Raw genomic sequence first — 25,292 nt, forward strand, 5'->3', positions numbered from 1 at the left:
CATGGTTACTATGGAAACTAGTCATAAAAAAAACGTCGCTCACCCGCTCGTACTTTTATGATTTTAAACACCAGAAAATTCATAACTTTTGTTTTTACTGAACGAAAACTGAAAATTTGTTTTCACAATATAACTGAGAAGGTGATCTATAAACTATAATAATTGTTTGAAAGTTAGTCAAAAAATGGGTGAGTGGTGAAGCTTTAAAGCAGTTCTAAACGACTAAAACTGCCACTTAATCATATATTTAAACACAGTAGTGTTTGAATCATATATATATATATATATATATATATATATATATATATATATATATATATATATACCCTCTGATGAGAAGGAGAGTATTTCTTCGAAACTCCGTGGATTAAGGACTAACCATTTATCTAGTGTTTCCTTTTCAGATTAAATATGTTTTTAACTCATTTCAAAGTGTTTTTTAACATATTTTATTAACTGTTTGCTCATATTATATATATATATATATATATATATATATATATATATATATATATATATATATACTAGCAGGGAGACCTGCCGTCTCCCGGAATTGAATGATGATCAACGAATGTTTCACACTCCCATATTTTTATTGTCATCGAAACCAGTGAAATCGCCCATTTTTCAATCAAATTGATTGATTGCCTAGATCCATCATGGTGCACCAGGAGGAAGCTTCACATGTCTGCCTGCAGTTACTTACTCCAAAATGCATTGTAGTCTGCATTGTACTGTAGAGAATATCAAAAAGAGAAGAAATAAAATATATACTAAATTGATTGTTTAAATTGTTAGCTATTTTTAATTTTCAATAATAATAAACGTTAGTAAGTGTTGTTAATTAATCATTTAAATATTCATTTTTTGTGAGAGGTGTGCCACAAAAATTTAAATAGCTCAATAGTGTACCACCATATAAAAAAAAGTTGGGAATCACATATCTATATTTAAGAAAAAATTACACAATTTCCAAACTAGTGATGGGACGATTCTATTATTTGTTCCCAATTCTAATACAGTTATCGATTCTGATCATTTTAAAATTTCTAAACATTGAGCTATAAAGTTGCTTTGTTTTTAATGTTTTTGATTATCATAAAAAACCCATGTACATATATTTTCACAGATGAAAAATATACTTGTGGGGAGTGATGTACAGATTTTAGCTTTACTGGTAGTTTTAAATCAATAAATATTGATCATTTCATCATCCGTATGAGTAATGAGAAATTAAGATTTAAAAAAAAAAAAAAAAAAATTAAAAAGATCAGTTTTTGCATCAGAAAATAGGTTCAAATTTTTTCGATTCCAATTAAAGTTCCAATTTTACTGTTTTTGATTAATTGTCTCAACACGACTCCAAACATGCTACTCCTGAACTTGTATTACTTTAAGTCTAGTGGCAAGAAAGGTCAAGGATGACAAAAAACAATGCGAGGATAAGTAACTTTCTCTGCATTAAAAACTTTTGTGGGGAGGAAAATAATGGCAACAATTTTATCGTTCCACCCTGTGCATAGAAAATACAGCCAAATCTGCTGCACAAAAACTGGGTACTTTGTATACTTTGTTATACGAGGGTCCTTCCAGAAGTAAAGCCTCCTATTTTTTTCATAAGAATTGGAAATAAACACAAGTAGTTTGGGCTGTTTACTTTAAACACCTCATATATTAGAAAATCGAATCAAGATCAAAAATTATTACGCCCTTGAATAAGAACTCTTTAATTTTTTTTTTTTTTTTTTTTTTTTTTTACATTGGTAATGGTTAGTTTGGTTGTTTTATGCCATATCAACCTTTTCGGGTTATTTAATGCCGAATCCAGTTATTTTTATTTTTTTAAAAAGAAAAAAGCTTTCATGCTTCAAGTTCCTTATAACTTCAAATATTTATTTATAGTCTTTGGTTTGATTCTTTTGTAGAAGAAAATTGTTGCTTTTGTTTTTGACATTGCAGAACGTGATTGAGTTTTAAAGGAAAAGAACAATAACATCAATTTGTGCATTTTAGCTCAGGAAGCCAGTATCTTCAGACAGTCTGATCTAGTAGCACCAGATGTTTGCATCCCTGTGTTTGTTTATAAGTACTTCCATGTGCCCTGATAAATTTGTGTACTAGATTAGAAATCAATGTGTGCAAGTGCAATGAGCTACCCCTTTTCTTTGTTCATTCGAATGACTCTTTCCATTGAAATACTTGTAAAACAGGTCTTGTAGAGATACAGGATACTCTCATGTGCGAGTAGCTTCCTCGAAGCAGCCTTGGCAATTACCTCAATGTATTTGTTCCAATTCATGTTGTCCGTGAATGTTAACCCTAGGAGCTCGAGGGAAGTACTTTCAGGCAGTGTATCATTAGCCATGGATTTATCATCAGATTTTTATATCAAGATGCAATTCAAATGAATGTTAAAATGCAAATGGTTCTGATTTTTATTATCTTTCTTTCTTTGGTCAATTTTGATATGCTCACTTCCTACAGTTACTAACTTTTTATATGAACGTGTTAAATCAAGGAATTTTCAAGCAACAGAAATCTTTCCGAATCTGAAAAGTAACACCTATCCATGAATGCAGTAATCCAGTGTGAAATTTTACAAGCTTATAAAGCAATTGCTTGATGAACAAAAATTAACTGTTCTTCCTAGATACCATGACGCCTGCCTGAACTCTCCAAATGTCTATCCCAGAAGACTGGTATGAGGGATGCTAAAATCCTTTTAAGCCTGATGCTTGATCTGCAGTGAACACATGACATCCAGAATGTAAATTCTCTGACAGATGACCAGGCCTTCATGTGCTTTAAACTAACTTTACAACATAGCGTTAGCTACCTATATTTTCTTTATCGCTCTCCCTCGACCCAGGACTTTACTCTAATCAACTGTGTCTCTGACATCATAAATGTAGCATTCTCTCTTGACATTAGTGCCCCAATACATGTATTTGGTGACTTTAGCACCCACCGCAATAATTGGCTTGGCTTCTCTAACTGCACAGCTGGTAGCATCATCCAGAACGTTTCTATATCCCATGCCTTGATAGAAACAGTAATATTCCCAACCCGTCTCCCAAATCATCAGGACCAGCAAGCCTCACTTCTGAATCTGTTTCTGACAACAGTTCCTGAGGATTTTTGTAATAATACTTATTGCCCATTCGGGAATGCTGATCATGCTGTGATTATGATAGACATCACTCTAAACTCTCGTCCCCAAGTTGAAGAGCCATTGCTCAAAACGACAAGGTACTACAATAAGGTTGATTGGGATGCCATTAGAGATCACATCACAGATGCCTCATGGGGGAATATCTTTTCTCTTCCTGCAGAACAGTGCGCAAATGAGACTACTGAATGGTTCAAAGCCACAATTTAAGCACATGTCCCCACACAGAATTCTATAAACCCCACTCTCCCCAGTGGTTTACTTCTACTTGCACAGCTGCCATTGCTTAAGGACAACATGCATCCCATAGATTTATACGATATAAATTCAATACAAACAGATAAAAGTTTATAGAAGCTAAAAGTAATTGTAAGAAAGATATAGTGACAGCTAAAAGAGAATATACTGAAACCATCAGAAAATGCATTGAAGCATAGGAATTAAGAACTCATGATTTCTGGAAAATCTACAACAGTGTAGCCAGTAATAGGCAATCAACAATTCCCCCAGTATCCAACAATCATAAGGCTGTTTGCATGGCAACCGAGAAAGCTAACATGCTTGCCTGTCAGTTTGCCTTAAACTCTACTTTGGACCCAGCAAACCACTCTCTCCCTGATTTTCCTTTGCAAACAAAAACCATACTAGATGATCTGAAAATCATCCCTTCTCAAGTACATGATATCATAAAAAGCCTAGACACCTCAAAAGCATGTGGACCTAATCTCATCCTGGCTGTACTATTAAAAATATGCTCTGCTGAGGTTGTTCCAGTTCTCCGCAAACTCTTCAACAAATGCCTTAACAAATCATGCTTTCCTGCTTCTGTGGTACCAGTTTACAAGAATTCTGGTGAAAGAATTGACTCATTAAATTATCACCCAATTAGCCTCCTCCCTTTTTTCGCCAAAATATTTGAGTCCATAATCAATCAAGCTTCTAGTCTATCACCTTACAGTAGCTAAACTTCTGTCCGACCATCAATATGGATTTAGACAAGTCCATTCTATAGCAGATATAATAACTGTAATCTTTGAACATACTATGCACTGGATAAAGCAGGAGAGAGGAGAGCAGTAGCCTTAAATAAATCTAAGCCTTTTGACAGGGTATGGCATGATGGTCTTCTCATGAAAATAAGATCCTATGGTATTACTGGACGAATACTTAACATAATTAAATCCTTCTTAGAAAAGAGAAAAATTCAGGTTGGTTGTTCTCAATGTTCGTACATCTAAACAATACGATATAAATGCGGGTGTACCTCAGAGGTCGATCCTTGGATCTTTATTATTCCTGATATTCATAAATGACCTCCCTGATAAAATTGTCTATGATATGACTATATTTGCTGACAACACCACACTCTTTAATAAACACAAGGGGAAAATGAATAAACACATATCCAAGGCAATGGCAGAAACCCTAGAGAAAGACTTCCAATCTGTAGTGGAACGGGGGTCAAAAATGGATGGTAATGTTCAATGCTGCCAAGACTAAGCTTGTTTCCTTTAATAATTACAAGAAACCTTCTCAACCACCAATACCTATGGCTAAAGATACATTACCTGAAAATACTAGGTTCAAAGTCCTTGGCTTAACGTTCACAGGGAACATGAGTTGGAACAGATATATTGAGAGCATTGCCAAGACTACTGCTTACTCCATGCTAGAAAGTTACTTACACCTGAAAGTATCCTGTTCCTCTACAAGGCCACTATTCGTCCATGTATGGAGTATTGTTGTCACATTTGGGCTAGCGCATCTGCTACTAGTCTCTCACTCCTGGACAGGGTTCAAAAGAGAGTCACCAACCTCATAGGTCCTGAACTGTCGTCTAAACTTCAACCTCTGTCTCATCAACAAAATGCTGCATCCCTCTGCCTGTTTTACAAATATTTTAATGGTGGATGCTCCAACAAAGTAGAAGCACTTGTACCCCCTTTGACGTAAATACCCCAACAAACCTTTGACGTAAATACCCCCAACAAACCTTTGACGTAAATACCCCAACAAACCTTTGACCTAAATACCCCCAACAAACCTTTGACGTAAATACCCCCAACAAACCTTTGACGTAAATACCCCAACAAACCTTTGACGTAAATACCCCAACAAACCTTTGACATAAATACCCCAACAAACCTTTGACGTAAATACCCCAACAAACCATACAAGCAGCAAAGTGCCATCCCTACTTAGTAGAAATCTCCGGATGTGAGAAAGTCTTCCTCAGAACTGCTAGATTTCGGAATTTTCTTCCGAGTTCTTGCTTCCCTAACTGTACTGACATGCAGAAGTTCAAATGTAATGTGAACAGACATCTTCCTGTTCAACTCTACATACAAATTATGTCCCTGATAGTAGCCCCCTACATCAAAGTGATGCTGTGCTTTGTTTGGGGTGAAAATATAATTTAAACACACACACACACAATGGAACACACAATGGAACTTTGAAACAAACTTTGTCTATTTCCTATTCATAAACTTTAAAACTTCTCAAACTGTGATTTTTCAAAGTATATTTTATAATTCTGTAAAATTGTTAATATATAAATATATTTTGTTCATTAATTCATGTTTTCTCATCTCATTCTCAACATTCTGTTGTTGAGTTAGCACTTGCCAATTGGTGATTTATTTATAGTTTTTATTCATCTTTTCGTTCACCAATTTTACTACATATGTATTCATTGTTAGTGCTGTTCTTAGAACTTTTCAAAGACATACTATCACTAAAATGCACTACATGAAGCCGGAAACAGCATTACAAATTTACTGAAATTGTACCCCTCAACATAAATACTCTCAATCAAGGCAACTAGTATCATCATATTATATTGCAGCATTAAGAATTGATTATATAATGTTATAAATTGAATTTTTTCAAAATTCTTAATGCAGCAATATTTTAAGTTATAAATTTATTATATTTTTTACTAGAATATCTTGTCCTTTTCTTTTCCAGTTTTAGTAACTAGTCCTTTACATTTTCATGTTCAAGCTTAACGATATTACTTTTCATGCTTGCATTTTTCTATAATCCATGATTTTTCCAGGCTTCCAATAAATTCACTTGTTCTTTGTTTAATTTCAGTCTTATTTTTTTGTCCCCATAAACACATATATAATAACAATGTACGGCACTCGTCTGCTTTCAATAAGATACCCCCAATTATATCCCTTTCATGCTTTCATTCTGTCTATTTCAGGAGTTACTTCTCTTTTCTCGAGAGTATGTTGCTATGGAAATTAGTCATAAAAAAGTCACTCACATCCTTACATATTTTTACGATTTTGAACACCAGAAAATTCATCATAACTTTTGTTTTATTGAACAAAATTGAAATTTTTTTTTTTCACAATATAGCTGAGAAGGTGATCTATAAACTGTAATAATTGTTAGAAATTTGGTTGAAAAATGAGTGAGCAGTGAATCTTTAAAGCAATTCTAAATGACAAAAACTGCCACTTAACCATATATTCAAACACTACCGTGTTCGAATGATTATATATATACATGCACAAACAAATGATAATGTAATTATTGTAATGGTCATATAACCAGTTAACCTCAACAAATTCTAATTTTTCCCTGATGTTTTTCTTTTTCAGTTTGAATCCTGGACTCAAACGGACGACACAAGATCATCTGACAATGATGACAAAAAATTGAGAGAAAACTACCAAGCCCTTCAAGAAAGAATGGAGGTAAAAAGAAAAAAAAAATTTAATTTAAAAAAAACAAAAAAAACATCAATTCTGATTAAGTTAAGTGAGGTAATTCTCTCATCGTTTCTTTTCTTCTCTCCCTTGATGTTCCGTAGTAAATTCTCTCCCTGGACTTTTCATATTAAAATTTGTAAATTTGTTTTGGGAAAAAAAAGAAAAAATTAATATACCCTTTGTCTCATCTCAATCGATGGTATAAGTAAAATAGCATTCATTTTTTTTTTTTCTTTAGATGGCTGAAATTTTATATTTAGCAACAACATTTCATTTGTATTACCAAACTATTATGTTGTTATTTTCACAAGGTTTCAGTCGATGTAACCTCCAACCTTTTACAGATTTATCTTTCCAAATTTTGGGAACTTGTACGGAATTTCGAACCTAACCCTTTATGTAATCCACAGTGGTAAATTGTTCTAATTCTGATAGAAAACAAAGACTTTCATTATCGATAATTGTTGTTTTATCTCTTTGATCATAGTCTACATTTTCCTGGCTTTTGTCATCATGTCTTTTTATAGTTGATTTTAATTGCAATGTTTTGTGTTGTTGTCAGTAACAATTGTGTTTATTATTATTATTATTGTTTGCTCACACTAGGAGTTTTTACATTACTCATCATCAATGATTTCTCACTGACGATAATATTGATGTTTTCTGGATTTTGTGTGGCAACAAGTCTCTCCAGACCTCCAGTTCTCTTCACATTTTTCGGTAACCATTGCAAATGAATTTTGCATTATCGCAGTAGCTGCATACGATTGCTTTTTTTGGGGGGAGGGGTCTGTGATTTGGGTGGTAGTAAGCCATCCAAAGGTTCCAGTACTCTCCACACCCTTCTAGTGGAGGTCTGGTTAGTGGTCTTCCTCCTCTATCTTTCCATCCTGTTTAACTATTCATAACTATTTTGTTTGGTATCATTCGGGGTTGGTGCCCTCACCTTGTGTTTTTTTATTATGGAAGTGGAAGGGATGAGTCTGAAATTTTTAGCATTTTCAGTTCCTTTAGTTTCACATGGCGTTATTTCTATGTTTTTGTTTTGTTTCTATTGCCATTTCCATGCGACTGGTTAACATTCATAATTAATGCAGGTTGGTTTCTGCATTCAAGGATTTTTCTTGAACTTTCAGTTATTTTCATCTTTGCAGTCTTATTTGTTCCTTTGATTTCAATTCTCCTAATCTTTTTTTCCAGTTTTTTGGGGACTATTCCTAGTACTCCTATGATTATTGGTATTAAAATGTTCCTTTCTACTCTCTGTCAAGTGCCATGGATTTGCTTCCTTTTTTCTGTCTCCTTAACCTTTGCACCATGATCTGCTGAGATAACAAAATCGACAATGTTGCAGTTTTTTTCTTTCTTGTTAACTATTATAACAGAATTAACTATTATAACATATGCTCTTCTTGCTTGGATGAATCTCTTTGTGCCACCATATCCAAGAATGTTTTTTATTTTTGCTTTCCAGTATTGTTTGTGCTTTTACCATTTGTCTACATCTTTAAAAATCCAGTTTTTGCATAATTCCCAATGTATTGCCTTCCTCATGCCTGTTTTTATTGTATTATTATAAATATTATCATCATCATTATTATCGCCATTATTAGTAGTAGTAGTAATATAATTATATTATGATTATTACAATAATAATAATAATTATTACTATTATTATATTACAATTATTATTATAATTATGTTATAATTATTGTTATCTTATTATTATATTATAATTATAATTATAATTAAAATTATTATTATTATTATTATTATTATTATATAATTATTATTATAATTATATTATAATTATTATTATTATTATAATATAATTATTATTATATTATAATTATTATATTATAATTATTATTATTATTATTATTATTATAATTATTATTATAATTATCATAATAATTATTATTATATTATTATTATTATTATTATTATTATTATTATTCAGAAAGATCAATTGAAAATGGAATTATTGATAAAAGAAAATGAAAATTTGAACAAACAGGTAAATATGTTTGCTATTCATCCATTTATTTTATTTTAAAATCCTTCAAATCACATATGATGATGAGTGAAATGGTTATCTATATAACATTTTTTAATTAAGAAGCCGACATTGATGCTATTGACACTGTTTTACACTTAATTTTTGGGTGCAATAGTTTTGACAGACATCAATCTTTTTAGCCTCAAATTAAAATCGATCAACTTCAAATTAAAAAGGCGAATTTCAATTCTCTTATAATTTCCACTTTTCATACTTTTTTGATCCTTCAATATTAATCGACTCATCATCATTGCTTATAATTAGAAACAGCTTATCCAGAATGTCAAAAAAAGCAGGCTGATTAAGTGTTAAAACTTTTGCTCAAATTAAAGAATTTATTTTTTGTTTTGGACTTTTTCTAAATTTTTTTGCTTTGTTTTTTATTAATATATGACAGCTTCAGCAAGAAAGACAGGCTAAAAGAATAGTGGAAGAAGATGTCAAGAAATTCGAGGCAAAATTAAAGAGGGAGAAAGAACTGCATGAGAATACAAAAGAGAAACTTAAACCAAAGGTAAAAAAAATATTGGTTCTTTACTTGCAATTCAAGGGTTTTGGCCACATATTATACCAAAAATTACACAAGTGATGAATTACAAAAAGAAATCAACATTGAATTGTTAGCATTAAAAATCTTAGCAAGAAAATACAAATAATTCTTATCCATTCAACAAGAGCATAAGAACGTTCACTGGACAATACAGGGGATGGTAGAATGGTAGCCCTCGATATATCTAAAGCTTTTGACAGGGTATAGCATGATGGTCTTTTAAGGAAAATTAGATCATATGGTATCTGGAAGAATACATAATCTAATTAAATCCTTCTTAAGTAAGAGAAAACTCCAAGTTGTCCTTGACAGTCATACATCTAAACAATATGATATAAATGCGGGAGTACCTCAGGGGTCTATCCTTGGACCTTTATTATTCCTGATATTATAAATGACCTCTCTGATAAAATTGTTTCGGAGATGGGTATGTTTGCTGATGACACCACTCTCTATAACAGGTACGAGGGGAAAACAAATGAACACATATCTAAGGAAATGGCAGAAACACTAGAGGATGACCTCCAATCTGTAGTGGAATGGAGACAAAAATGAATGGTCACATTCAATGTTGCTAAGACTAAGCTTGTCTCCTTCAATAATTACAAGAAACCTTCTCTACCACCAATAGCAATGGTCAAGAACACATTACCCGAAAGTACTTCCTTTAAACTCCTCGGCCTAACGTTTACAGGGAACATAAACTGGAAAAGATACATTGAGAGCATTGCCAAGGCTGCCTGAAAGAAGGTGGGCTCTCTCTACCGTGCTAGAAAACTTACGCCTGAAAGTATCCTGTACCTCTATAAGGCTACCATTCGCCCATGTATGGAGTACTATTGTCACATTTGGGCTGGTGCATCTGCTGCTTGTCTCACTTGGACAGAGTTCAAAAGAGAGTCGCCAACCTGATAGGTCCTGAGCTGTCATTTAGGCTTCAACCTCTGTCCCATTGACGAAATGTTGCATCCTTCTGCCTGTTCTACAAAAGTAAAGTACTTTAATGGTGAATGCTCTGACGAACTGCAAGCACTTGTACCCCCTCGACGTGACTACCCCCGACAAACCCGATAAGCAGCTATGTCCCACACCTTCACAGTAGAGATCCCTAGGTGTAAGAAAGCCTTCTACTACAATAGTTTCTTCCCCAGAACTGCTAGACTTTGGAACTCCCTTCCGGGATTATGCTTTCCCAACTGTACTGACATGCAGAAGTTCAAGTGTAACGTGAACAAACATCTTGCTACTCATCTCCCTTCATAATGCCCCTGCAACTTAAGTCCCCGATAGTAGCCCCCTACTTCAAAGTGGCACTGTGCCTTGTCTGGGATGAAAATTGAATTTAAAAAAATAAGTCATTTTTGAGACTGTGTAACTCCGCCTAACACCATAAGAATCAGCCAAAGTCTTTTCTGAGCCTTACTTCTTCATCTATAATATAAATCTTACCTGTCTGTTTAAATGTATGTATGTATGTATGTATGTATGTATGTATGTATGTATGCCTAACAGAGGCGACGGATTTTCATAAGATCGGTATCATTTGGAAGCTCGACTCTTCGGACGACAAATATAAAAAATTGACTAAAAACAATAATTCCTTCATCCTCAACTGGGCACTTTTCTACAAGGAGGGGTCGCTTTTTTCGCCTATATTTTTGAAAATCATCCCCTCTTTTCGATTGACTAGCTTTAATTTAAACATTTGTCACTTCCGGTTTGGTGATGGGCACAACAGCAAAGACGTCACGTTTTTTTTTCACATTCTTTTCCTTCTTCGCATTACAGGTTCGAGCCTGCCTGCCTACTACCACTTTTTTTTTTTTTTTTTTTTTTTTTTTTTTGCTAAAAATACACCTCCAAACGCTGGGCACCCAGGCTAGTATAGTATAAAGTATTCCTGAACTCATAGTATGGAAATGATAACTCAAAAACTATTTCTCTGATCAGGCTAGAATATTTTTACTTGGTGGTTACTGTTATGGGAGAGCATCAGATCTGTACATCAAATTTGGAAAAAGTCAGGAGTTGAAGTTTTGTCAAAATTTTTGGGCAATTTTATAAGTTCCAAAATTTAACAAATCAAGGCTCGTTCGAAAGGTAATAATCTGAATTGTGTAGTGGGCTATGTGACATTTTCCCTTAAGGTCACAAATAAAGGGGATCATCCATCATCCAGAACCTATTTTTTTTTCACTTTTTTACAGCCATAAAATGTTTCAATCATGGTCATTTGTTTTCTTAGTTTTTCATATGAATTACAAAATATCTGATGCTTCCCCAAAACCTCTGGCCTTCATGGAGAGGAGACTAAAACTTGCTGCTATGGTTTCAAATGATCTGAAATAACAGTAAGGTGAGACTTGCTTGTGAATATCTCATGTTATATCTCCCCTCTTTGTTTTTCATGCATGAAGAAAATTTCACAGTGTATAAGGATTAATTGATACTGGAGATATTCATAATCGTACCCTATTTCCAAAAGAGGCGAACTATAACATATGAGGCCAGAGGTTTTTGGGGAACTATATATATAAAGATGAAAATTATGAAAATATTCCAACATGATGGAGAAATAAAAATGGTATAAACTCAAATTATTTACATGTTCATCAACATTTCGTCTTTATTTCAAGACTTCCTTGGGATGATTAATTTGATGAAATAAGATACAAGTACAATATTTGAAAATATGTTTGTGTTTGTAAAGTGAAAAAGATGTTTTTGTTCTTTTATCTTTTCTGACTGGAAAAATAGTTGTTTATATTTAAAGTGAAATAGGTGAATTATTTTTTAATGACATATAGCTGTTATAATTTAAAAGATATAATGCTGTTTCTGTTCTATTTTGAAATGAATATAGTCAATGTGTTTATTATTATTTTTGTATCAGTACAGAATTCATCAGCACTAAAAATATACATAAAAATCAAACAAAAAGTCACATCGACCTACGAGGGGTGTGCAATAAGTAATGCCCCTGACCCACTTCCCATAGCAGTAGAGCAACGAAACTTGGCACAGTTATTAGTCTTTCTCAACATAGGAACCATCCAGCATTATGCATTTCTCCCATCGTTTGATGCAGCTCTGGAGACCGTTTTTGTAGAACACCCCAGGTTGGTCCTCCAACCACGACGTGACTTCAGAAATCAAGGCTGCATCATCTGGGAAATGCTTTCCTTTCAAAAACAACTTCATGGCTGGGAAGAAGTGAAAGTTAGAAGGTGCAAGATCAGGAAAATAGAGAGGATGGGGAGCATTTCATAACCACACGCCCGTGCTTCTGATCTGACGACATGCGAGTTGTGGACCGGAGCGTTGTCCTGCAGGAGGAGGGTACCTTTGCTGATCTTGCCCCGCCTCTTGATTTTGATAGCTTCCCTTAATTTCCTCAAAAGTGAAGCATAATAGGCTCCTGTAATTGTGGTACCCTTTGCCAGGAAATCTGTCATCACTACTCCGTCCTGGTCCCAGAAGACTGTGAGCATGGCCTTGCCAGCGAAGGGCTGCACTCTTGCCTTCTTTGGAGGTGGTGAGTCCAAGTGCTTCCACTGCATTGACTGGGCTTTGGTCTCTGGATCATAGTGATGGACCCAGGTTTCATCCTGTGTAACCAGTCTTTTGAAAAACTTTGACTCATCTTCTTGGCACATCTCCAAATTCATCCTCGAGCACTCAACACGTTCTCGCTTCTGGAATGGTGTGAGCAACCTGGAGATCCATTTGGCAGACACCTTATGCATATGCAAATAGTCAGGAATGATAGTTTCCACAGATCCTGTACTAATCTTGACATCTTTGGCTATTTGGTGAATAATAATGCGCCGATCTTCCAAAATGGCAGCCTCAACTTGACTAAGTTTCTTTTATTTCATCAAAAGTCTCCTGTGGTTTGCGTCCTTTCAAATACAAAAACCGGATCACTGCTCGACATTCAACAGACTCCATTTCACACCTGACTCAGTTCAAACACCTGTAAAACAGAAACTACAATTAGTTCAGAGCTGTAATTTGCCACATAACCCGTAGAGATATATATCATTGCACATGCAAAATTTCAGCTAGATCAGACAAATGGAAGTGGGTCAGGGGCATTACTTATTGCACACCCCTCGTAGAGATACTCATCTTCCTCCTCATAGTTGTTTGTGTTTTATGTATAGTTTTCGCGCTGATGAATGCCCTACTGATATAAGAATAATAGAAAAATATATGCAGAGAACTATATATAAAATATCAGTATGGACCAAAATAATTGTACACTTGTATGGTAAATAAACTGAACCATAGTTTTTTATGATGAGCATAAAAGTGAGTGTCTCTTCCCAGTGATGTCTCTTCCCAGTGAAGCCGGTATATTATATAAATATCAATAGTTTTAGTATGATATTATCTGGCTATCTAAATGAACTTTGTGTTATTAATATTTATATTAGAATACAAAAAGTTGGAATATTTTATGTTGTATAATGGATAAAGTACTTGGTAAATACAGTTGTAAAGGTACGCTCTTCTGGAGGTTGAAGTTCAATCCTCAGTACAGGTAATACTCAAAATATCATTCTGAATTATTTAGGCTGATGGAACAAGGGTATGCTACTCCTTTGGATTAAATAAAGAGTTCTATTCAAAACTACATGCAAATTCCTAAATTTGACGGAAAGATTTCAGAGTTTCACAAAATACACTTTAAGAAGGTTAGATGTTACCTTAGCCAGAACGTTGTGTAAATGACACTCAAAATGAGAACACTAGTCCAAAGAATCCAATTAATACATTAATACAATAATTAATGATTATCACATATATATGCGATATATATATATATATATATGCGATATATATATATATGCGATATATATATATATATATATATATGCGATATATATATATATATATATATATGCGATATATATATATATATATATATATGCGATATATATATATATATATGCGATATATATATATATATATATGCGATATATATATATATATATATATATATGCGATATATATATATATATATGCGATATATATATATATGCGATATATATATATATGCGATATATATATATATATATATGCGATATATATATATATATGCGATATATATATATATGCGATATATATATGCGATATATATATATATATGCGATATATATATATATATATATGCGAGATATATATATATATGCGAGATATATATATATATATATATATATGCGAGATATATATATATATATATATATGCGAGATATATATATATACATGCGATATATATATATATATATATACATGCGATATATATATGCGATATATATATATATGCGATATATATATATATGCGATATATATATATATATGCAATATATATATATATATATATATGCGAGATATATATATATATATATATATGCGAGATATATATATATATATATATGCGAGATATATATATATATATATATATATATATATGCGATATATATATATATATATATATATGCGATATATATATATATATATATATATATGCGAGATATATATATATATATATATATGCGAGATATATATATATATATATATATGCGAGATATATATATATATATGCGAGATATATATATATATATATATGCGAGATATATATATATATATATATATATATATATATATGCGAGATATATATATATATATATATATATATGCGAGATATATATATATATATATATATATATGCGAGATATATATATATATATATATATATATGCGAGATATATATATATATATATATATATATATATATATATATGCGAGATATATATATATATATATATATATATATATATATGAAAATTGTTTGAATATAAAAAAAAAAATTATTTGAATATAAAAAAACCCGAGTATATATATATATATATATATATATATATATATATATATATATCGCATATATATATATATATATATATATATGCGATATATATATATATATATATATATATATATATATATATATATCGCATATATATATATATATATATATATATATGCGAGATATATATATATATATATATATATATATATATATATATATATATATATATATACTCGGGTTTTTTTATATTCAAAATTAATGGACTAATGAATTCAACGAGGTTGTTAGATAGTGCTCAATAAAAAGAGCTGATAATACTTGTTTATTGTTATATAAACATGCTCACATCCCGCTGCTACAAATAGCCACTTGTTTCAATCAAACAACAGATATCATCAGGAAGCGACTTGACTATTCAAAAGTTCAATGAATAATCAATGAATAATAATAATAAGATTATTCATTGAACTTTTGAATAGTCAAGTCGCTGCCTGATGATATCTGTTGTTTGATTGACACAAGTGGCTATTTGTAGCAGCGGGATGTGAGCATGTTTATATAACAATAAACAAGTATATATATATATATATATATATATATATATATATATATATATATATATATGCGAGATATATATATATATGCGAGATATATATATATATATATGCGAGATATATATATATATATATGCGAGATATATATATATATATATATATGCGAGATATATATATATATATATATATGCGAGATATATATATATATATATATATGCGAGATATATATCTCGCATATATATATATATATATATCTCGCATATATATATATATATATATCTCGCATATATATATATATATCTCGCATATATATATATATATATATATATCTCGCATATATATATATATATATATATATATATATATATGCGAGATATATATATATATATATATATATGCGAGATATATATATATATATATATATATATAGATATATATGCGAGATATATATATATATATATATATATATATGCGAGATATATATATATATATATATGCGAGATATAGATATATATATATATATATATATGCGAGATATAGATATATATATATATGCGAGATATATATATATATATATATATATATATATGCGAGATATATATATATATATATATATATGCGAGATATATATATATATATATATATATATATATATATGCGAGATATATATATATATATATATATATATGCGAGATATATATATATATATGCGAGATATATATATATATATATATACGAGATATATATATATATTTATATATATATATATATATGCTAGATATATATATATATATATATATATGCGAGATATATATATATATATATATATATGCGAGATATATATATATATATATATATATATATATGCGATATATATATATATATGCGAGATATATATATATATATATATATATGCGAGATATATATATATATATATATATATGCGAGATATATATATATATATATGCGAGATATATATATATATATATGCGAGATATATATATATGCGAGATATATATATATATATATGCGAGATATATATATATATATATATGCGAGATATATATATATATATATGCGAGATATATATATATATATATATGCGAGATATATATATATATATATATGCGAGATATATATATATATATATATGCGAGATATATATATATATATATATATATATATATGCGAGATATATATATATATATATGCGAGATATATATATATATATATATGCGAGATATATATATATATATATATATGCGAGATATATATATATATATATATATATATATATATATATATATATATATATATATATATGCGAGATATATATATATATATATATATATATACACTTGTGCCCGATATTATTCATACCCCTCGGATCTTTGAGATTTCTATAAGATTATTGCTCAAACCAGAAGGTAGACAATATTAAAGGGATTTCAAACAATAAATCAAGCATAAGCATTTAATTTAAACTCAACAAATAAATAAATTATGCAAGTTTGAAACATTATACAAAGAAAAACAATAATGGCACTAGTTCAAAATTATTCATACCTCTCTTACTAATAGTCAATAGCATGCCCTTTATTCTTAATAACTGCCTGTAACCGTTTTGGATATTTATCAACAAGGTTTTTACAAGCATCCACACTGATTTTTGACCATTCTTCAATGCAGTAGTTCTCCAAATCCCTCAAATCTCTAGGTTTCCGCTTTTTAACCTCAGTTTTCAATATGTGACAGAGGTTTTCGATAGGGTTCAGGTCGGGACTCTGGCTAGGCCATTCCAAAACATTAATTTGATTATCCTCAAACCATTTCTTGACTATTTTGGCAGTATGTTTTGGATCATTATCCTGTTGAAGGACCCAGTTTGGTCCTAAATGGAGCTTCTCCGCATCCTGTCTAATGTTTTTCTGGAGTATCTCCAAATATTGCTCCTTCTTCATGGTTCCATCTATCTTGACCAAACTACCTGGACCACTAGCCGAAAAGGAGCCCCAAAACATTAGGCTACCACCACCATGTTTCACCGTGGGTATGGTGTTCTTTGGGTTGTAAGCTTCTCCTTTCTTCCTCCAAACGTAAGAAGCATCCATATGGCCAAACAATTCAATTTTTGTTTCGTGAGTCCACAAAATACTTGAGAAAACGGACTCTGGAGAATTCACATGGTTCCTAGTAAACTTTAGACGTGCTGCAAGGTGTTTTCCGGTGTGCAATGGAGTCCTTCTTAGTCTTCTTCCTTTCAGACCATTTTCATGCAGAGTCCTTTGCAATGTTTGCCTTGATATTTTTATGCCAGAAGACTCCAGATTTTCTAAAATGTCCTTAGTAGTGGTGGTTGGATTTGCATTAACACTTCTTACAATATTCCTGGTGGCTCTAGCAGACAGTTTCCTTTTCCTTCCTCTACCAATCAAGTTGTTTGTTGTGTGGTGGCTCTGGAATTTTTTGATGATGCTCTGTACTGTTGCTGTAGGGACCTCAAATTTCTTGGAAATTGACTTTTAACCTAAACCATCCTTATGTGAATTCGCAATTTTAGTCCTAAGATCATTACTAAGCTCTTTTTTCTTCCCCATTCTAATAATTTTTATTCTTTTATTGGTTTTCAGTTGATATCATTTTAATTTCTGAAAAATGCAAAAAACGAAATGAAATTAATCAAAGGTTGTATAAAAGCATTCAAAATAAGAATCAAACAGGAAACAAACAGTCAGAAACTCGATTAATACTGAAAAAATAAGGGGGTATGATTATTTTTGAACATTGCAGATTTTATAAATAGCTGTATATTTCTTTTATTACAAGTATCCCGAGATTTTAAGATGACGAAAATGATCAGAAGAGGTTTATTAAGAATATGTATCAATATGGACGTAAACAATAAATTCTAACAAAGTTACACCTAATAAACTCAATTTTCAAGGGGGGGTATGAATAATATCGGGCACAACTGTATATATGCGAGATATATATATATATATATATATATATATGCGAGATATATATATATATATATATATATATATATATATATGCGAGATATATATATATATATATATATATATGCGAGATATATATATATATATATATATATATATGCGAGATATATATATATATATATATATATATATATGCGATATATATATATCTATATATATATATGCAATATATATTTATATATATATATATATGCGATATATATCATTCAACCACGGTAGTGGTTGAATATATGCTTAAGTCCGAAATTGAATGAATCGAGACACATTCAAACCCCCACCACTAATTCCGTTCGCAACCAAATTTCAAACAGGTTATATAGTTGGATAGAACACCTCATTAGCTACATTTTGAAAAAAAATTTCGAAAATTGGTTCAGTAGAAAAAAAGTTACAACAAAATATGTGGGTTCACACACAGGAGAGTAAGTACATAAGTGACTAACGCTTTTTTTTTTATTTTGCATAACTTTTTTTGTATATAAATATTTTTTACTGCGATTTTGCCAATATGACATGTTAGCGTAACGGTTTGAGTACCGGGGGTTGGTGGAAAGATTTTAGGTTCAATCCCGTGTATCGTTTTTTTTATAATTAAAAAACCGAACTTTTTTTTAATAACTGATTTTTTTTTAACTCTCCTTATGATTTTATAGCAAAAAATGGAGAATTTATCGATTAAAAATATTAGTGAATTCTATGATATACATATTCTTTGAATGAACTCAAATTTTTCGTTATCACATTTGATATTGATTGATTTAAAATGTAGTCCCATTTTGGCAATTCGTCTGACCAATGATGCTTTTAAACCCGCGACCAGCACTGCGATGTCATCAGCAGCAGCCTGGGCATAAATATTCCTATTTTTAAACTCCTTTAAAAGAGGATTCAGCATACAGTTCCATAGTAAAGGTGATAAAATCCCACTTTGGGGGTTTCATTTAACTACTTCCCTTTTAACAGTTGCCCTCAGTAGTTCTACTTGAACTGTTCTGTGCCTCACCATATACTCAATCCATCGGATGAGTACTGGTGGCACATTGAGTTCTCGTAGCGACTTGAACATACTACTGAAGGGTATGTTGTCAAAAGCTCCAACTATATCTAAAAAGACACCGAGTGCCATCTTCTTTTTTGTTAGTTTACGCTCTATACAGATCACGAATTCATGAACCGCAGTCTCGGTAGAGACCCTGGCTCGGAACTACTGTGATTGAATGATAAATATTGCATAAATGTGTGTTTGAGAGCTAATTTTTTTTGACAATCATTAATAAATATTATAAATTTATATATTAATACAATAGCAATGCCTGGAAAAATCATGGATTATATAGAAAAATGCGCACATGAAAAGTAATATTCTTAAGATTTTATTAAACCTGGAAAAGTAAAGGACAAGAAATTCAACCTGGAAAAGTAAAGAACAAGATATTCTAGTAAAGTAAAAAATAAGAATTTTTTAGACTTAAAATATTGCAGCTAAAAATAAAATTTGAATATTGATATTTTATTTATTATTTGCATATGTTGTTGTTTATTGTTGAGTTAGAAAGAATTAAATGATCCTAATTATGATATAATAAAATTATTAATTTTTGTGTAAATTATAAAATTATTAATTCCATCTACTAACTAACTAATGAATTAATTTTATTCAAACAATTTTCACTACATAAATATATGCAAATAATAGGGGGGAAATAAGTTCAATCCAGCGACTGACACCCTTTCTAACTCATATAGTATATATATATACTATAATATATATATACTATAATATATATATACTATAATATATATATACTATAATATAATATATATATATATATACTATAATATAATATATATATACTATAATATATATATACTATAATATAATATATATATACTATAATATATATATACTAAAATATAATATATATTTATACTATAATATATATATATACTATAATATAATATATATATATATATATATATACTATAATATTTATATATATATACTATAATATTTATATATATACTATATTATATATATACTATATTATTTATATATATATATATGTACTACAAAATATATATGCTATATATATTATATATATGCTATAATATAATATATACTATAATATATATGTGCGATATATATTATATATATATACTATAATATAATATATACTATAATATATATGTGCGATATATATTATATATATATACTATAATATATACTATAATATATATATATGCGATATATATTATATATATATACTATAATATATATGCGATATATATTATATATATATACTATAATATATATGCGATATATATTATATATATATACTATAATATATATATGCGATATATATTATATATATATAGTATAATATATATATGCGATATATATTATATATATACTATAATATATATATGCAATATATATTATATATATATATATACTATAATATATATACACTATAATATATACATACTATTATATTTATATACTATAATATATATACACTATAATATATATATACTATTATATATATATAAACTATAATATACTATTATATATACTATACTATAATATATATACTATAATATAATATATATATGATAAAATATTATAGTATATATATATACTATAATATATATATAATAAAATATTATAGTATATATATACTATAATATATATATAATAAAATATTATAGTATATATATATACTATAATATATATATAATAAAATATTATAGTATATATATATACTATAATATATATATATATAATAAAATATTACAGTATATATATATATACTGTAATATATATATAATAAAATATTATAGTATATATATATACTATAATATATATATATAATAAAATATTATAGTATATATATAGACTTTACTATACTATAATATATATATATACAATAATATATGTATACTATAATGTAATATATATATTATACTATATATATATACTATAATATATTATACTATATATATTATACTATATATATACTATGATATATATACTATAATATATATATAATAAAATATTATAGTATATGTATAGACTGTACTATACTATAATATATATATATACTATAATATAATATATTATAGTATATATATACTATAATATATATATACATACTATAATATATATATATACATACTATAATATATATATATACTATAATATATATACTATAATATATATACTATAATGTAATATATATATACTATAATATATATATATATACTATAATATATACTGTAATATATATATACTATAATATATATATATATATACTATAATATATATATACTATAATATATACTGTAATATATATACTATAATATATACTGTAATATATATACTATAATATATATATACAAATTAAAGCAAATATTATGAAATGCAACAGAGACACTTTGCTTTATGATTCTTTTTTTTTAACTTTTCGATTTTCCGTTTCAAAAATACTGGTCGATTAAAAATTTGAGTATTAAAATTAGCAGGTTCGTGGACACTGTTAACAAAGTCTGTCCAATACGAACTACGCAAGACATTTTAGAAGGTCACTGCTTTTCTCGAATGCAATATCATTTATAGTGGGTTGAACGGTTCTAATATATGATGCTTCAAGAATTTTTAATTTTTTAATATTATTTTCATGTTGTATAATTTTTATGTTGCCAACAAGGACCTTTCTAAAATTGGAGGTGGGGGGGCACAATTATGTTCTTTTACCAAATGCACTATTATTATTCAGATTCATGATTATTCGCCGGGACAACGTTGTAGTATATATAGGAAATAAATGACAAAAGTATAAATTCCTAATTTCAAGATGTTGACCATCTTACAATTTATTCCCTTAAGTACGTTGACATGCATAATTCTTGACAGCACCTGTTTCATAGCACAAAATCATTCATTTAATTATTATATCAATCAATGGCTCGATTCTGCCCTTAACTCAGAAGAGCAGAATAGATTCATTGATTGATATAATAATTAAATGAATGATTTTGTGCTATGAAACAGGTGCTGTCAAGAATTATGCATGTCAACGTACTTAAGGGAATAAATTGTAAGATGGTCAACATCTTGAAATTAGGAATTTATACTTTTGTCATTTATTTCCTATATGCTCTGTAATTACGTTGAGCTTCATAAATTAAAGGATTGGTATAAATAAAAGGTGAAATATAATCGAAAAAACAATTTCCACAGAAATATGTATTATATAATGAATAATGTTTTTATTATATTCTGTTTATGTGCCTCCATTGCAAGAGATTATGTATATATGTATGATTTTTTTCTTTCAGGGCTTGGCACGTGTCTCATTGCAGAAATCAGGTTTGTCACAAAGGTGTCATCAACAACAGTGGTTTTGTGTGCCTGCTCAGAATGAATTAGTCGCTGACTGTATGGGGGAAAGTATTCCAACCCTTAAAAAATGCGACAACTGCCTGCAATCTTTCCCATCAGGTGAAGAGTTTGAAAATCACAAAAAAAGCTGTGATATTTGAAATGAAGTTTAAAAAGCTAAAAAAAAAAATTCAAATACATGAATTCCTTTTTAATTCATTCAGAATAATAATTTGTTACATAAAATTATAAAAATTTAACTTATGACCATATAAAAAAATGAACACAATTTTATTCAGTGCTTTTCTATTATTACTAAAACAATGAAAGGTATTAATTGTATAATGTATTATAATCCTTCAAAAAAGTACAGACTTCGACTAAATTAAAAAGAAAAGTAAAAAAAAATCTTTGATATATGTACCCATCACAGAACAAAAATATCATAATCCAAAAATCACATTAATCAATTAGTTTGTTAGTTAATTAATCAAGTAGTTTTTTAACTAAGAAAATCAAATTTTATGACGACACAAGATGTGTTTTGATCTACTATATTTAATAACGCAATTCAAACTACTGAGATCGATAATCAGTCTTGTAGTGGATACAATTTACTATTAAATCACTAAAAATCATAATAAAATGATTTTCTATATAAAAAAAAATACTACTTGATAAATATAGGTGATTTTTGGAATATGACATTTTCATTCCTTGACAGATAAAGATTTTTTTTGTATATTTGTTTTTTGATTAGGTTGAATTCTGGATAAGAAACAAAAATTCAACGACTAGCTTGTCTTGTACTTTAGACACTTGTCAAACCAGGTATTTTTAAGAACCATTTTTTTTTTTTTAGATACTCATTCAGTAATAAAAAACTAAAAATCTCACTCCAATATGAAAGAAAAATGTATAGTTTACATTTAAAAAAATTACGTCTATCTTTCTCACTTCCTCATTCTTGTGTGAAAATATATTAATATTAGCTTTTGTTAAGATTAGTTGTGACAGCTGCAATTACAGACCACCACAGCAGCAACAACAGCGACACCTCATGGATTACAAGTCTAAATCTGTCTTTGGTTCATACGCTCAGTGCTGATTGGTCTAAACATTCAACTTCCATTTTGGCTTCCTTAATCAGAGATCATCTCTCAGGCAAGCTGAGCATGAGATAGTTGATAAAAAGGGTTAACACAACTGCTTCCTATATCTTTGACATGATACCAACAACAACTCCACATAGCTCAGATCAACCTCCAGACTTCTCTCTTGTAACACATCCTTCCTTCTTCCCTGGGCCTTTGGCCTTGGGTTCTACTTCAACAAGGATATATATAATCCATCATGGCTACCGCTGGACCTTGACTTCAGCAACTGTGTACAGTAGAAAATACATTCATTTTCTGCTCAAACAAGACTTCCTAACCTTTTTGACTTTGTCCAAACTCATGGACTTATTCTATTACTAATGCTCTCCTCTTCTCCATACACATTAACAAAGATGAATAAAGTTGGTTTAAATGTTAAGATGGTCTTTCTATTCTACAGAGCTACTTTGTAATGAAATTCACTCATAATATAAAGTTAGCCATTTTTCTTTGCAAAACTAGGGCAAGACAACTTGTAAGAAACGATTGATTGACTAAAATAATTTTCTTTTGCTGTTAATCTTTGAAGAATCCTCAAAATATTGTATAAAAATGAAAATTTGTAAAAGTATTAATTTTTCCTTTAATCTGTTTTTCAAAACTATGACATAAGATCTCAATAAGAACCCAAGTATCTTTTAAACAAAAATTATTTCTTTTATGTATGTGTTACACACAGATAAAAGAATTATCTCTCTTACTTCATGGGTTGCATCAGCGTTTCTAAACAAGGATTCCTTCATGAAACTCCAAGTTTCTGCAAAAACAAGTGAAATAAGCCGATGCAATTTGGAGTTTT

General features: G+C 29.3%; 1 protein-coding gene across 3 annotated transcripts in view; it reads left to right on the top strand.

Moving 5' to 3' along the window:
• Positions 1-24,872, top strand: part of LOC145252696 (uncharacterized) — a 64,582-nt gene extending 39,710 nt beyond the window's left edge. For all 3 annotated transcript variants that reach the window (XM_080112518.1, XM_080112516.1, XM_080112517.1), the window contains 4 exons: positions 6,787-6,882; positions 8,858-8,914; positions 9,354-9,470; positions 23,294-24,872. In XM_080112518.1, the coding sequence (XP_079968644.1) occupies positions 6,787-6,882; positions 8,858-8,914; positions 9,354-9,470; positions 23,294-23,497 (474 nt within the window). In that variant the 3' untranslated portion in view covers positions 23,498-24,872. The remainder of the gene's footprint in view (positions 1-6,786; positions 6,883-8,857; positions 8,915-9,353; positions 9,471-23,293) is intronic.
• Positions 24,873-25,292: the final 420 nt, after the last annotated feature.

This window comes from Euprymna scolopes, chromosome 29, assembly GCF_053919585.1.
Source record: "Euprymna scolopes isolate OS-2025 chromosome 29, ASM5391958v1, whole genome shotgun sequence".
Classification (NCBI taxonomy): Eukaryota; Metazoa; Mollusca; class Cephalopoda; order Sepiida; family Sepiolidae; genus Euprymna; species Euprymna scolopes.